Source organism: Diplotaxodon limnothrissa, linkage group LG3, assembly GCF_057381915.1.
Source record: "Diplotaxodon limnothrissa isolate DT_005_m linkage group LG3, D_limnothrissa_male_GT1.1, whole genome shotgun sequence".
NCBI lineage: Eukaryota > Metazoa > Chordata > Actinopteri > Cichliformes > Cichlidae > Diplotaxodon > Diplotaxodon limnothrissa.
The window spans coordinates 30,640,658-30,655,947 of NC_140598.1; the positions used below are offsets into that span (position 1 = coordinate 30,640,658).

Below are 15,290 nucleotides of genomic sequence, written 5' to 3' on the forward strand. Positions count from 1 at the left end.
CAAGCAGTGGATGTTATCATGATTTCATAGAGTAAATATTAACTTCTTTCCTACGCAGAACCCTTCCTGCACTGCAACGGCACATCTGGACGCTTTAGCTGTTTTCTGCAGCATTCTTAACAGAAATAAAGGCAGAAATCTTCCTTTTATCTCATTTTTACTTTTACTGATGTATGTGATCCGAGGCCGTAAAATATGGAATAAAGTTAAGTAGAAAGGACAGGTGCAGAGTTGAGATGAGCTCTTCTATGAGGACGTTCAGGTAATGGCAAACTTTTACTGTTTTAAATTATACAATGAAGGAGGCGTACGGGGTCAAGGGCAGACTTCCAGGAATCTTACATGCTACACAACCTCCACAGCAGTGTCCTTGAGTCATATCGGGGTGTGCATGGGCTGCTTTCCTCTGAAGTCGAATACCAGTTTTGTTTGGGGTCTTTTCTGCATCCAGGAACAAGTTTCTGTTACTGCACCATCCTGCAAAAGTCTCACACCCTCCCTGTAGTCCTACATGCTGCTAGTGTCTGCATCATGTTGTTTGTGTCTGTATTGTCTGTCCACTCTGTTAACACTAGAACCACCACTGGAACCTCAAAGCTTTAAGAAAAAACAACCCCCCCCCCTCCCCAAAGATCTCACATTACATGACTTTTCCTAAGATGGGGTTAATCATCAAATACTGCATGTTTGAGTGAGTGGGATCAAACGGAAAAAAGCAAATCATTTCACCTCATAGAAATTCATATAGAGCCACTTCTGGTGCCAGGTTATTGTTTACACAGATTTTAACATGAAGGCTCGAGCAGAGCTGGTCAGAGTGGGGAGTGTGTGACCGACTGTCTGGAAACTGGGCAGGTTCCTGGCTGTGTGCAGGCAGGAGAGGACTCAAATGCAGACTCATGGAGGCGAAGACAACACAGCTTTATTTGCTGGCTGGTAAAACAATACAAACTACTCTGGGAAATAATATAAACTAGACACACAGAAAGGCACTCAGGGAAACACACAACCATGAGGGTACAGAAAAAAAAAAACACAGGACTAAAATCCACTAAGGGGGTACATGTAGATGAGTAGAAAGCTAAGAAGAAAGGAGATGTGCTGCCACCTCCTGGCTGCAGTTAAAGGGTGGAAATTTTCTCTTATTCTTATGAATTAATCAACATTAGTTATATTCTGCAAAAAAGTATTTCGACATGATTTTCCTTTCTACACTTAAACTTTCATTTGAGTTCTCCTAACTTTCCTATTTATCGTTTTTGAATACTCTTCTGTTGAAAATTGAGCAACATTTAACATTTTTCTCCAAGATATATGAACACAACAAAAAATTACATATGCAAATAACACATTTTATGATTTAGAAGCTAAGAGATAAAATACATATTGTAAAAGATGAATTCCATCCTGCTCTCTCTGAGTGTATCACTCCTAAAACAAAATTAAAATACCTTTTGGCTCCTTGTAAGATTGTAAGTTAGTTATAGCCAGTTTTTGCAGTGATCCTGATTAATCAGAGGATGATCCCTGCAGCTCCAGGCGCAGCTCGCACAGAGCAGACAGGTACTCTTCATTGTCCTTGTCACAGTTCAGAGCTTTCTCATAAAAAAAAGCAGCTCTCTTCCTGTCGCCCTCAGCTCTGGCCACCTGACCCAGCAGAGCGAGAGCTTCACCATCACCCCGATTCTTTTTCAGACGCCTGTCAGCGATCTGCTTCAGTTTCTGCAGGAAAAAATAGAGGAACAATGAAAGATTAATTTATGTTCCAAAGAAGTAGATTCTGTTCATCTGGGTGTAACGTTTTTAGTGGGAGAAAACATTACATTATGCTTTAATTAAAAAAAGCGACATTTTGAAATTTGAACTCTGGAGGCTAAAGGATCTACCTCCCATCCTACATTTAAATAGTATAGGCACCACAGGTAAGCCCACAATCTGAGGTTGAATTGCTCTAATGGGGTGATATGGTACTATAAGGTCTTTAAGATAAGATGGGGCCTGATTACCAGCTTAAAATGTTTCTAAGAGTTTTCGGAGGACAACAGAAGGAGAAAAGCTATAGAGAGGTGTGTAAGACTGCAACTCTGGATAGTGACTTGGGGGGTTTTCATAAATTTGGCCAGACTTTTTGAAATGAAAGGAGTTCCATCCAAAGTGGGATGGATGCCACATCTCCTCACAAGACCTAGTGAAAGACAGTACCACTGACAGTCACCAGTAGTTTTCAAAACGTAAGTTGAAAACAGTCCTCAGGAGCACAAGTAGGTGGTACTGAACAAATCATTTACATCATGGGAGCTTTGATATGAGGTTTTGCTCACATCCCATGAGTTAGTATTAACACTGAGCTTATATAACACGTAACCTTTGTTATGTCTCTAGTGCTCACCTTAGCACACTGTCTCCAATTATATTTTTTCTGTGGTATCAGCAGCCCCTGCAGAGAGAAAACAGCAGAAGACTATGGTGAAGATAAATCCATCCATACTAAGGTCATGTGGTGGATGTGAGCGGTGAAATGTTTCACATTACTGCCCCGACACCTCCACCCTCCAAACAAGGCCTGTTAGTTTTTCTTCTTTCATTTGTTCTTCTTGGGTTGAAACGTGGGACATTAAGAGGCAGCTGCATGTCTAACACTGTACATGCAGCTGCCTCACCTTGGTGTAATTTGCCCTCTGATGGATCAGCTGCCTGTCACCTTCATTTTTTCTTCAGATAGGACCAATCAGAGTCTGGCACCTAGAAACTTACCTTGGTATAGTGAGCGATGGCTTGAGCCTCATTTTTTTTGTGATAATGAAGAAAGTCACCGCAGCGCTGATGGATAGTCTGACAATCCTTTTCCTCCTCCACCTCTGGTAACTTCTCCAAGCACTTCTGGAAAGCCTCCTCAGCCCTGAGAAACAAAGAGATGATGAGGAATCTACAGCCAGAGGAAAGAAAGAAGGAAACCCTGCAGCTTTGTTTAGACAAGTACCTGCTCATATCCCCTGCCTCTGCACACAGCAGTGCCAGTTCAGCCCACGCCAGGACAAAAGGTCTCTTCCTCTTCACAGATTCTTCAAGGTGACTGATACAAATACGCCTCCACTTACGCACCTCTTCTGTGGAGCATTAAAGGGTGATTTGAGTGGTGTTTATTTAAGGACAACATGCAGTATATTTCTGTGTACCTCTGTTGCTGAAGCGCCTGCGACGCTCCTCAGCAATTATTTTCTGCTTGTAGCACAAAGCCAGCTGGTAGTTGAAGGAAGATAATTGATCGCCCCTTTTCAGTCCTCGCTCAAACACAACAATAGCCTCATCCAGTCGATTCTGGAACACATTAAAAAACACTTATCAGATACAAATATTCAGATCAATTTGAGGATAGAAGAAGAAGAAAAATAACAGAAAAATGGTTCAAACTCTCTTAACAGCTATAAATGCAAACACTGAAAAGGTAATGAATTTGTAAGGAAATTCTCTCTTGTTCACACCAACAACTTATATAAATGCATGAAAGTCTATAAAAAAGGGAAAAAAAGGAGAAAAAGGGGAAAAAAGACGAATGGAATCACTCAGACGAACCCAGACTCCTAGCTCAGGAGACAATCAGGAGACAGACACTATCTCTACTATTAAGATTAGGCTTAAAACTTTCCTTTTTGCTAAAGCATATAGTTAGGGCTGGATCAGGATTTCGGCTCTGCTTTTGTAAGTGTAAGTTCTATAAGCTTCATAAGGTTTTGGCCTCCAACTTGCACTGGAGCGGTTTGCAGGCAAGTGTGAAGTGGCAGCAATTAGAATCTGCACCTCTAAATGAGAGGCCGTGGTCCTCAGCCAGAAAAGGGTGGAGTGCCCACTCTGATTCAGGGACAAATTACCGTATTTTCGCAACTATAAGGCACACATAAAAGCCTTAGATTTTCTTTAAAAAGTGCGGCGCGCCCTATAGTGCAGTGCGCCCTGTGTGTTGTAAGGAGGACGTAGTAGAGAACACCATGAGAACGCTAAAGGGTGAAGTGTGGGCATTGATCGCATATACCGGGACAATCGCACATACCTGTATAAAAGGACAGGTATGTGCATTATGTGGAACATCGTTGTTTTAACAACCCTGAAAATGGCAAAGAGACACGCTTATGAAGCACAGTTTAAACTGAAGGCCATCAGCTACGCGGAGGAACATGGAAATCGAGCAGCGGCGAGAGAATTTAAGATTAATGAATCGATGGTTCGCAAATGGAGGAAGCTAGAAAACAAGCTCCGGCAGGTCAAGAAAACGCAGCTGAGTTTCCGCGGACATAAGGCGAGGTGGCCCGAGTTGGAGGAAAGACTCGAGCGGTGGATCATCGAGCAAAGAACGAGTGGGAGAAGCGTTTCGACGGTCACCATTCGACTAAAAGCCGTTTCGCTAGCAGAAGAAATGAAAATTGAACATTTCCGAGGAGGTCCGTCTTGGTGCTTTCGTTTCATGAAACGGTGCCATTTTTCCATCCGGACCAGGACTACGGTAGCGCAGCAACTTCCAGCGGATTATAAGGAAAAGCTGGCCATCTTCCGCTCCTACTGCAGCAAACACATCGGCGACAAACACATCCAGCCCAGCCACATCACAAACATGGACGAGGTCCCGCTCACTTTTGACATCCCGGTGAGTCACACTGTGGAGAAGAAGGGGACCAGCACGGTAGCGATACGCACAACGGGGCACGAAAAGTCTTCTTTTACTGTTGTGCTTGGCTGCCATGCTAATGGACAGAAACTGCCACCTATGGTGATTTTTAAGAGAAAGACTTTGCCTAAAGAGAAGTTTCCAGCAGGAATCATCATTAAGGCAAATGAAAAGGGCTGGATGGATGAGGAAATGATGAAAGAGTGGCTGAGGGAGGTGTATGTAAGGAGACCAGGTGGTTTTTTCCACGCATCACCATCGCTGTTGATCTGTGACTCTATGCGTGCCCATCTCACAGCCGATGTGAAAAAACAAATGAACTGTGAGCTTGCTGTCATTCCGGGAGGCCTGACAAAGGAACTCCAACCGCTGGACATCGGTGTGAACCGGCCGTTCAAAGTAAGGCTGCGAGCGGCGTGGGAGCGATGGATGACCGATGGAGACCACAGTTTCACTAAGAGTGGAAGGCAGCGCCGGCCGAGTTACGCCACAATTTGCGAATGGATTGTAGATGTTTGGGCTAACATGTCTGCTGGCACTGTTGTTCGAGCTTTCGCAAAAGCCGGCATCATTTCCGAGGAGCCGCACGGCACGGAAAGTGACTCTGACAGTGAAGAAAGTGAACCTGGAATGTTTGATGGAGATTTAGCGCAGCTGTTCAATTCAGACACAGAGGATGAGGACTTCGATGGGTTTGATTGATGACAATTACCGGTAATAAAAATGTGAGTACCAAACTCAGTTTTGCTCCCGCTTTATTTTTAAACACACATACTTGTATGCGCCCTATAATCAGGTGTGCCTTATGTGTGTGTTAAATACAGTAATGGCACACAACTGAGACTGCGCCTTTTAGTACGGTGCGTCTTATGGTCGTGAAAATACGGTACTGCCCCAAGTGGAGGAATTGAAGTGTCTCAGGGTCTTGTTCACGAGTGAGGGGAGATTGGCAGATGGATTGGTCCTGCAGCTGCTGTGATGCAGATGCTGCCCCGGTCAGATGCGGTGAAGAGAGAGCATAAAAGCGAAGCTCTTTATTTACCAGTTGATCTACGTCTCTACCCTCACCTATGGTCGCAAACTTTGACTAGTGACCAAATCTGATTGCAGATACAAGGGGCAGAAATTAGGTTTGTCCAAAGGGTGGCTGGCCTCTCACTTTAAGATAGGGTGAGGAGTTTGGCCGTCCAAAAGGGGCTCAGAGTAGAGCCACTGCTCCTCCACATTGAAATAAGTGGAAGAAGATGAATGGATGGATGGATATTCATAAATTTGAAATGTAATCAGTGTGTCTGTACTTACTATGGGAAATTTATGAAACTTCCTGTAAAACATTAATACAAATTTGCAGCAGTGGACGCCACAGTTGACTGTCTACCTCAGGTTTAATGGCTGGTTGTTCTCGTCCCTGAATCAGTACAGTATCAGGATTAAGGAGAGCAAAAACACCCAAGCTGTTCAGGATTACAAAATAGGAAAGGAAATGAAGGCCTAAAGCAAGCCAGCATCCCCAGAGATCACAGAGTTGTTCTAAAAATTCCCAGGAGCCAAAAATGAACACCAAACTTTTGGAGTCATATGAGGACAGGTTTTATAACCTTTAAACAAAGTGTCTTTATTGACCTGGCTGCTGTTGATGATGCTCTATTAAGGCTTGTATGGTTGAGGATGCCTTAAAGTGGATGGTGAATGTGCTTTCATTTATAGACAGAAGCTAATGGCATGAATGGTGGGCCCAGGAAGATTCCCAGACTAGAATCTTGGACTTCTATCATCTGGTACCTTTACCCTCGGTTCAAGCAGAGTTGGAGTCTGTTGGCGTTCTCTTCTCCCTCACTGTCACCAAGTTGTTAACATTGAATTCATTTCTAAGTATAACACTGCAGGTGCCTTGACATACTGTAAATAATGTTAGAATAGTTTCTATGAAGAAAACGTTTTTAAAAAACTGAGGATGAGTCTCTACAGACGGATTTCCTAACTTTTGTTTGGTCTGCTGTTACTAAGCCAAAGACCCAGTGAGCAGAAGTAAGAATTTATAAGACCAAAGTTGCAGACTTACCCGATCACGTAAGTATTTTCCTGAGTGGCGGATGATATGAGGGTTATCAGGATCATTTTCTAGTGCTTTCTTCACCAGACTCTCAGCCTCTTCGTATTTCTTATAGGCTGCCAGCTTTGCGCCCAGCGTGCACTGCAGAGCAGCGTTATTTGGGTTGATCTCCAATGCAAAGCGAAGCTGTTTGATGGCCTGGGATTCCTCATCTTCCTGTAAGTTTTCTAAAACCCACTGCAGATGAGAAACTGGTTAGTCCACAGTTTCTTTTGCTTGAATAAATATTAGTCATTGTTACAGGAAAAATGTTTCTATGTTTCTTTACCTTCTTTTAAATGTGCAAGCATGCCCTTTTGTCTATGGTTAGATTAGTTTAGAATTATCTTTTTAGACTTTCTCAGCAAAGACATACTGTTTTGGGACATATTGTTTTAGATTGTTTTATCTCTCACAGCCTTCTCCCAGCTCTCTGCTGACGAGACTAGCGCCACATATGGAGTTGTTTATTTTATTTGTTTTGTATTTTCTTATCCTGTTCTCACTGTCTTTCCTATAAAAATTACCAAGCCACTGTGCATGGTGTGAGTTGTTCTTAGCAGCTCACCCGTGTACACGTTTGATAAAGAAAGTAACTTTGTCTCATTGTGTCTTTATTTCTCCTGGGTTTTTTACAGAGTTTTCCCCCAACATTTCTTGGTCCTTCGGAGCCGGAGCGCCTCCATCGTGTCCCATCTCCGTGACCAGTCCACGTTGCTCGTCTGTCGACAGCCCACACACTAGGTGTGTGGTCAAAGACCAAGGGCGTTAAATTCGAGTCTTGGCCAACGTTCTTAGAAAGCGACCCACGGTGGTGGGGCCCGATCGAGGTGGACCAGACCCGGCGACACTGACCAGGTAGATACAGACACACTGACACAATCTTGCGTAAAATCGTATTTTAAATTCAGGGAATTTAAAATAGCGAAAGTAGCTCGTCGCGACTGGAAGCTCCCCACTTCTGTGGGTTTAAAGTAGCTCGTCGGCTGGTAGCTTGGAGCTCGTCGACTGGAAGCTCCCCACTCTTGTGGGTTAGGTTTGGAGCTCTGAGTAGCTCCCCCAGCTGGGTCAAGGGAATAAGTAGCTCGTCTACAGAAAGACTGGCAGCTCCCCTTATTATAAGGGTTCCGATCGCGCGAATAGGTGTGAATGTGTGTGTGTGTGTATTGTTTTAATTAACGGAGCAAGCTGAATTTTCACGGTCCAATAAGAGACTGAGCTGCTCCTACTGTGTTTTTCTTTTACTGCTATTCACTGACGTGCTGGTGAGTTGAGAGAACGGTCGAGTTCCGTCTCGTAAAGTTCACACCGCTTTTGGAAATAGTCCGAAAGTAGAAGGGCGTGTGAGCAACCACTCTCGTCTCTAATACCAGCGAAGGTGATAGCAGCTGTATTGTGTATATATTACTTAAACAAAAATAAGTAAATACATAATTAAGATGGGTAATCAAGCAAGTGAAATTAAAACTCATTCCTGCTGACGAGCAGTGGTGAGAAAAGAAAAGTCCAGACGCCGGACAAAAACTGAGAGATTTAAGAAAACAAAATATAAACAGTCGGGAGAACAGAATCCAACTGCCAGTTTAGTAAAACCAGAAGACGAGACACTGTGCAGTTCCCACAATCCTTTTAGTAAACCATCACTCATTCCTGCAGCCGCATCTGCAGCAACACCCATATCAGGAAGAACATAATAATCCCTTATTAAGTGAAAACTAGAGATCAAAGTAGTTTGAAGTAGTTTAAAAGGGTTGAAAACAGACCCCACTGAGTAGATATAAATATAAAAAGTACGAAATAAAGATAAACAAAGGGAAAATTACAGTAGAAATGATCTTTAGAGTATTTGAAATTAATAATAGCAAGGATAACAACCTGTAAAGTGATATTATCAATGAAACACAGTTGGCATGATGACCATGCCCAGCATGTATAAAATGAATATAAAGCAAATAATTCACACGAAAATATTTTAATAAAATAAATAAGGTATATTAAGACTGTGTCACTGTTCAGCCAAGGACAGTGTGTGAAAAGGTAACTGTCTCCACCCTGGGAAAAGGATGATTCTGCAGGTCATCTGAAGCCCTTGATGGATACAAAATAAAATATAAATAATATATTATAATAGAACTGCCTGGTCCGCCATGCAATAGAGAGAACAAATGTGACCGCAGATTGGATGAATTCTAAATTATCTGTTTGCTGAATAAGATGATCCTAACTAACAAATTGGCTCAGGAGTAGTATAATGGTACACACTGATAAAATATTATAATATGCTATTGCTGTTATATAAGACAAAGAGGATAATATTAACAATGACATAATATTAATATGAAGAGGCACCTTAATCGGTTATGATGTGAGGTGGATAATTGTTAAGCAGTAGTCTGCATCAAGCTTAAGGTTTGCTGAAACTCAGTGTAATGACATGTGAGATGAAGACAATACAGAGAATAACTAAACTAATGAAGTGCATAGAGGCACTTGACCAGCTTGAAACCTATCATCCTAGAATGACACATTGCTGAGATATAGAGCACACCTATAATAACAACCAAAAAGCAAAACCCTGTAGACAACAGCTAAAACTACAGGATTGAGAAGCTGAATTAAATATGTAGACACTGCTAAGCTGATGAGCATGTTACACATTTTCTTTTCTTTTTATTTATTTGTTTCTTTTAGAGCAGAAGCTGCTGTAACACACCCAAAGAAAGACTCTAGGTCTGACCAACCGTTTCAGTCATGGGCAAAAAGATGTCAGTCAATAAAATTCTAAAAGATAATTTATTGACGAAAAATATATCAAGAGATAAAAGATAAAACAGTCCAGTGTCCCACTTATGAATTGTATAAAAACACACAGTCCCAGAGCCAGCTATGCCACACAGCCAAGTTGCACTCCACATGTTGCCTTTAACAGGGTTAGAAGTTGTCCTTGGAGACCCACCACCCTGCAAGCATATAGTCAGTGGTCACTCAAGCCTCTGCAACCCTGCTGCCTTTAGGCTGTGGCATATAATAGGCCCTGGCCTGCACAGAGAGACAAAACAACACAGCAGTGTTTGTAGTGTGGGCTATAAGAAGACCGGTGTATCAGTGCAATCAAGTACACCTGCCTCTAATTAGTCCAACCCCATTCCAGCCATTGGCTCACCAAAAATGTGACACACACAAAACCACTCCCAACCCAGTGCAACTTCACACAATAATATGGAGCTGAATTAACACAGGCACATTAGTCTACCATGTTACAAGCTGCATGCTATTAAAAGCCAACATATGCAGACTTCTGCCTTGTTCGGGTGGCAGCATTTTTTCTTTTTTCTTTTGTGTCCTGACACGTTTATGTTTTTTGTTTTTGTTTGATTATTTTGTTGGTTTTGGAAACGAATTTAAACGAACTTGTGACCATACTTGAGAATCACAGTGACACATAGTGATTAGGCATATGATTGAAAAATGCCTAGGTTTAGAGCTGTGAGCTATGAGCTGTGAGCAATGCAAAGTTAAATATATATATTTGTATAAATGGGAAACAACCCTAACTTGAAAGTTTGAAATGTGTGAGATCCATGCATTGTTTGAAGAACTAGAAATTATCTAAAACTGCCTTAAGTGAAAATGTAGAGTTGCATCTATTCTCCCAAACAAAAAAAACAAAAAACAAAAAAAGGGAGAAGCATTCTGTAACTTAAAAATAAGGCTGACTGTTGACAACAGACTAAAACACTAATTCGCAGGTGGCTATCAGGAACAGAGAGGCGAGCAAAGTCACAAACACCAAGGCCGCAGACAGCCACGCAGAAACAGCAGATAACATAGAGACAACGCCTGTTAGAACCGTGGAGAGGAAGGTCACTTCACACGAGATTGTTGCGCATGTGAAATACACAAAGATAAACAAATAACCATTTATATAGACAGCCAGTATGTTTTCTCTGCTGTGCATCATTTTGCAAAAAATCTGGAAAACCAGAGGAATGATTACACCAACTGGCAAACCAGCATGCCAACCTCTTACAACGCCTACTGACTCTTTCATTACTACAGGCAACAATTTTGCTGACAGAGCAGCAAAATAGGCGGCACAAAAGACAAACATCACATTGATGGCAGTAAACACACATCAGATTCCACTGGATGTGTTGAAAAATGAACAAAAAGCAGCAAGCACAGCAGAGCAGGCAAAATGGCTAAAACACGGTGCAGTTCTGACAAACGACTTAATGATGTGTTATGGCAAGCCAGTGTTGCCAAAATTCCTCCACAAAATGGCGGCATTAGTGACTCATGGCTGTACGCATTTGTCAACGGGGGGACTGACCAGTATTGTCAACTCTCATTTCTACACTGTAAATTCTACACAATACTCTCATTTCTACACTGTAAATTCTACACTGTAAATTTTGAAACCTCAGCAAAACAATTTGTCAGAACGTGCATGACGTGTCAAAAATATAATGCTCAGGGAAACCTGAGACCACACAATTCATATGGATTTTATTGAACTAAGCGAATGTCAAGGGTCAAAATACGCCCTAGTGGTTATAGACGTGTTCTCAAAGTGGCCGGAAATCTATCCAGTGAAAAAGGCAGATGCAATTTCAGTAGCAAAGTGCCTGTGCAATCACTTCATACCCACATATGGCATCCCAGCTTTGATACGATCAGACAACGGCACTCATTTTGTAAATGATGTCATCACTAAAGTCTCTGAAGCACTCGGTTTCAGCATAAAACACCACTGTGCTTATCACCCTCAGAGCGCAGGCCTTGTAGAGAGAACTAACGGCACTATAAAACAAAGGCTCAGGAAATGCATGGCAGAAACAGGAAGGCCGTGGCCTGAATGTTTGGGTTTAGTGAAGATGTGGATGCGCTTAACACAAGGCTCCCATAAACTAACTCCATTTGAAATCATTCATGGCAGGCCGTTTCCACTGCCTATTACCAGTCAACCAATAGACAAAGCAATCAGAGAAAACACATTAGCAGAATGGATGTCTAAGCTGTTAGAAAACAAAGAGATCATTGTACATAATCAACAACCTGATGATGTTTCTCCAGTGTCTTGCAGACTAAAGCCCGGTGACTGGGTTCTGATCAAGGTGCTCCAAAGGAAAAACTGGAGCACACCCAGGTGGGAGGGGCCATACCAAGTCCTCCTCACTACACCGACCGCTTGCAAAATTGCGGAACGACCATCCTGGGTCCATCAGAGTCACTGCAGGCGAGTCAGTGAAGCCATCTAAACACAGCTGACGGCAGGCTTGCCTACTTGTTGTGATCTCGCCCGGTGGAGGGGTCAGCTTTCCTGGCCGGGGGGTCTACTCGCGACAGGAGGGTGTGTTCCGTCGTCATGAGGTGGTGGCTCTTATCAACTGCAGCGGCTCTGACCATGGCCGGGCTCTTCACCTTTGCTTCCATGAGGGACAACAAGTCACGCTATATGGAGAAAAGGCAGACACTGTATGACAAAGGAAAGCACACCAAGTTTCCCCATGGCTACGCCACTAACTTCTGGTGGCAGTTTATGAACACTACAGCTCACTTGAATAACAAAACTGACTGCTATGCATGTACCCATATGCCCCTATCCTCACAGACGTCTGGCCTATGGCCGTACAGCATACCTGAAGATCGCAGTTGGTGTCTGTTGGGCCTGGCAACACATCCAGGCTACGGTACTCTTTGGTCCAAAGCCAACTACAGCATCCCAGCAAAAGCAACCTGGAGGTCATCGTCACTCACAAATGTGAACTGTTCTGGACAGACCTACCTACTGACCTGGCCCCAAGTCTCAGACCCACTGCCTGATGTAATTCTACTGAACAAACTGAACGCATCACAACTGCCAGTATGTGTGATGAACAATGGATCGCGGGCAGTGGGGGAGCTGCCTACTCACCTATGTAGATACATATACACTTTCTGCCCACGGAGGAACGAGAGGAAGTGTATGGCCTGTTCAATCAACGCAACCTGTGCCAGTAACGCGACACTGATGAGCCTCAACTGTCGCTCCAACTACAGCTACCGAATGCCACTAAAAACAAAGACTCAGTACCAGACAGGATGTGCACGGACGGCACCAAGCAGTAAAGGAACCAGAGTTTCGCATCTGAGGAGGAGTGAAATTCTTACAGAGCTTGATCCCCGGCATTGGAGTTGCCGAGGTGACTAAGACCCTGGGAACGGCCTTAGCAGGACAACAGAAGGCCATCAGAACGATGGTGCTGAAGAACAGACTGACTCTAGACCTGCTAACAGCATCACAAGGAGGAGTTTGCAAGCTGATCGGGGAGACATGTTGCACCTTTATCCCTGATGGATACGACGCTGGAGGAGACATTTATGCACTGACCACACATCTGGAGCAGCTACACCGCCATGTCTAAGAGTAATAACTTCAAAGATGATAACAACTACAATGACTGCTTATGTTGCCGTGCCTCAAGAAGAACAGCATCCCGTTGCAATTCTGTTAGAGGAGAACCTGTAATAGCTGCTAATAAATTACGTGGTGATTAAAAATGACTTGTCAAGTGATCATGCACTGATTAACACATTAGTAGTTTATGCAGGTACAACATAAGGTTTTTATCCTTTTATTTTTGTAGTTTTAGTTTTATTACTTTCTCTTGACTATTCCTTTTGTTATTTCATTTACTATACTTTTCTTTGTTCTTTTATTATCTTTTTTATTTGTTTTATTCTTTAGACCACATGATTTACATTTCTGATATTTTGAAAATTAGAAAATTGCTAAGCGTAACTAATCAGTAACCTTTTCAGACAACTGTTTTGCACATTTAAAATAAGTTAAAACAGGAGGGAATATGTTACAGGAAAAATGATTCTATGTTTCTTTACCTTCTTTTAAATGTACAAAGATGCCCTTTGTCTATGGTTAGATTAGTTTAGAATTATCCTTTTAGACTTTCCCAGCAGAGACATACTGTTTTGGGACATATTGTTTTGATTGTTTTATCTCTCACAGCTTTCTCCCAGCTCTCTGCTGACGAGACTAGCGCCACATATGGAGTTGTTTATTTTATCTGTTTATTATTTTCTTATCCTGTTCTCACTGTCTCTCCTATAAAAAGTGCCAAGCCTCTGTTCATGGTGTGAGTTGTTCTTAACAGCTTACCCGTGTACACGTTAAAGCATAAAAAGTAACTTTGTCTCATTGTGTCTTTATTTCTCCTGGGTCTTTTGCAGAGTTTTCCCCCAACATAGAACTATCATCTCACTCCTGCTGCTACCGTTCTTTCACAAGTCACCCCTGAAATCCTGCCTGCACTCTCTTCTTCATTTCTCTTTTTCACCGTCCATTACTTTGTTCCAGTCTTTAGACTTTTGGTTACTTTTTACCTCTGTTTCATGCAGCTTCCCTGTTACGCCAGTCTCCCTCTCATTCATATAAATAAGTTTTTCTTGTCAGCCTTTAGTTGTAAAGAATAAAAATATTAACAAATTTTGTTTCACTCACCTGTTGATTCAGCAATTAGGAAGAAACCCAGGAGGACCCTGAGAAAAGCCATGTGTGACAACAGATTACACTGAAGTGCCTGCCAACTAAACAAAAAGTTTTATTTTTCAGTCAACTGAAACCTTTTATGTTGAGAGGAAGGGAGTGGTTTAAAGGAAATGAGTATTATTCTGAAAGGCAAAAGAAAAGGAAAGTTAGCTATAGCATGCCTTTTACACAGTTTCTTACAAGCTTCCCCTTTACTATTAAGCATTTGCCAGAACAAAGTAAAAAAACAAACAAAAACCTGATTCACAAAGTTTCGGTGCAAACTGCGAGTCAATGAAGAATACATATAAAAAAGATAAAAACCATTTATTCTGTGGTGTCACCAAATTATCTTTACACAATGAAATAAATCTCTCTGATTCACATGGCAGTGTGGTCCATCTTCTTAGTTTCACACTGTGAAACCTTGACAATTTTAGTTTTCGAATGACCTTATGAAAATTTACATCTTTACAGCACTAAAAGCTCAAATGTCTTAGCATTGACTTTTAGATAAACATAATTATTTCAGATGAAACAAATTGAAGGAAAACCAGCAGAACAAATGTTAACTCCTGGGCATTTCTTCCAATTCTCACCTCTAACAGTGTCGTTGGGCTGGGACACATCCTTCCCTGATGACTCACTCTGTTAATCCCAGAACATCTTCGTGTGGTGGAGCAGCAGTAGAAATGTCTCCCTACCAGCGATGGGAATAACGGAGTTACAAGATGTTACTTGCAACACCAAATGTTTTTTAACTGAAATATCAGCACCTGACTTCCACTGGGCCGGTGTGAGCTCTCCAGCCTGCCTGTGTACATGTGGCTGACAGTTCTGCATACCTTTCCCTCTTTCTCTCATGAGAAGCCTCTGTCTGCTTTTTTTATGGGATAGTCAGCTCCACCTAACTATTCTGTCAGTGACTGGCCATGTTTGGGTTCAAGGATAACATGGTGATCCCCACAAGGAATTTCAGCTGGTAATCAAGTTTGACTGCCAGCTGTCAA

At 42.3% G+C, this 15,290-nt stretch overlaps 1 protein-coding gene across 1 annotated transcript; it reads right to left on the reverse strand.

Annotated features, from left to right (window-relative positions):
- Window positions 1-1,509: 1,509 nt before the first annotated feature.
- Window positions 1,510-12,502, reverse strand: LOC146635319 (antiviral innate immune response effector IFIT1-like). The gene is made up of 8 exons (XM_085350084.1): window positions 12,395-12,502; window positions 12,159-12,206; window positions 6,723-6,950; window positions 3,177-3,318; window positions 2,981-3,107; window positions 2,755-2,899; window positions 2,390-2,437; window positions 1,510-1,722 (listed from the first exon to the last, which is right to left on the reverse strand). Exons 1-8 carry the CDS (start codon window positions 12,500-12,502, stop codon window positions 1,510-1,512), a joined length of 1,059 nt encoding a protein of 352 aa, XP_085206210.1.
- Between the last annotated feature and the right edge of the window lie 2,788 nt (window positions 12,503-15,290).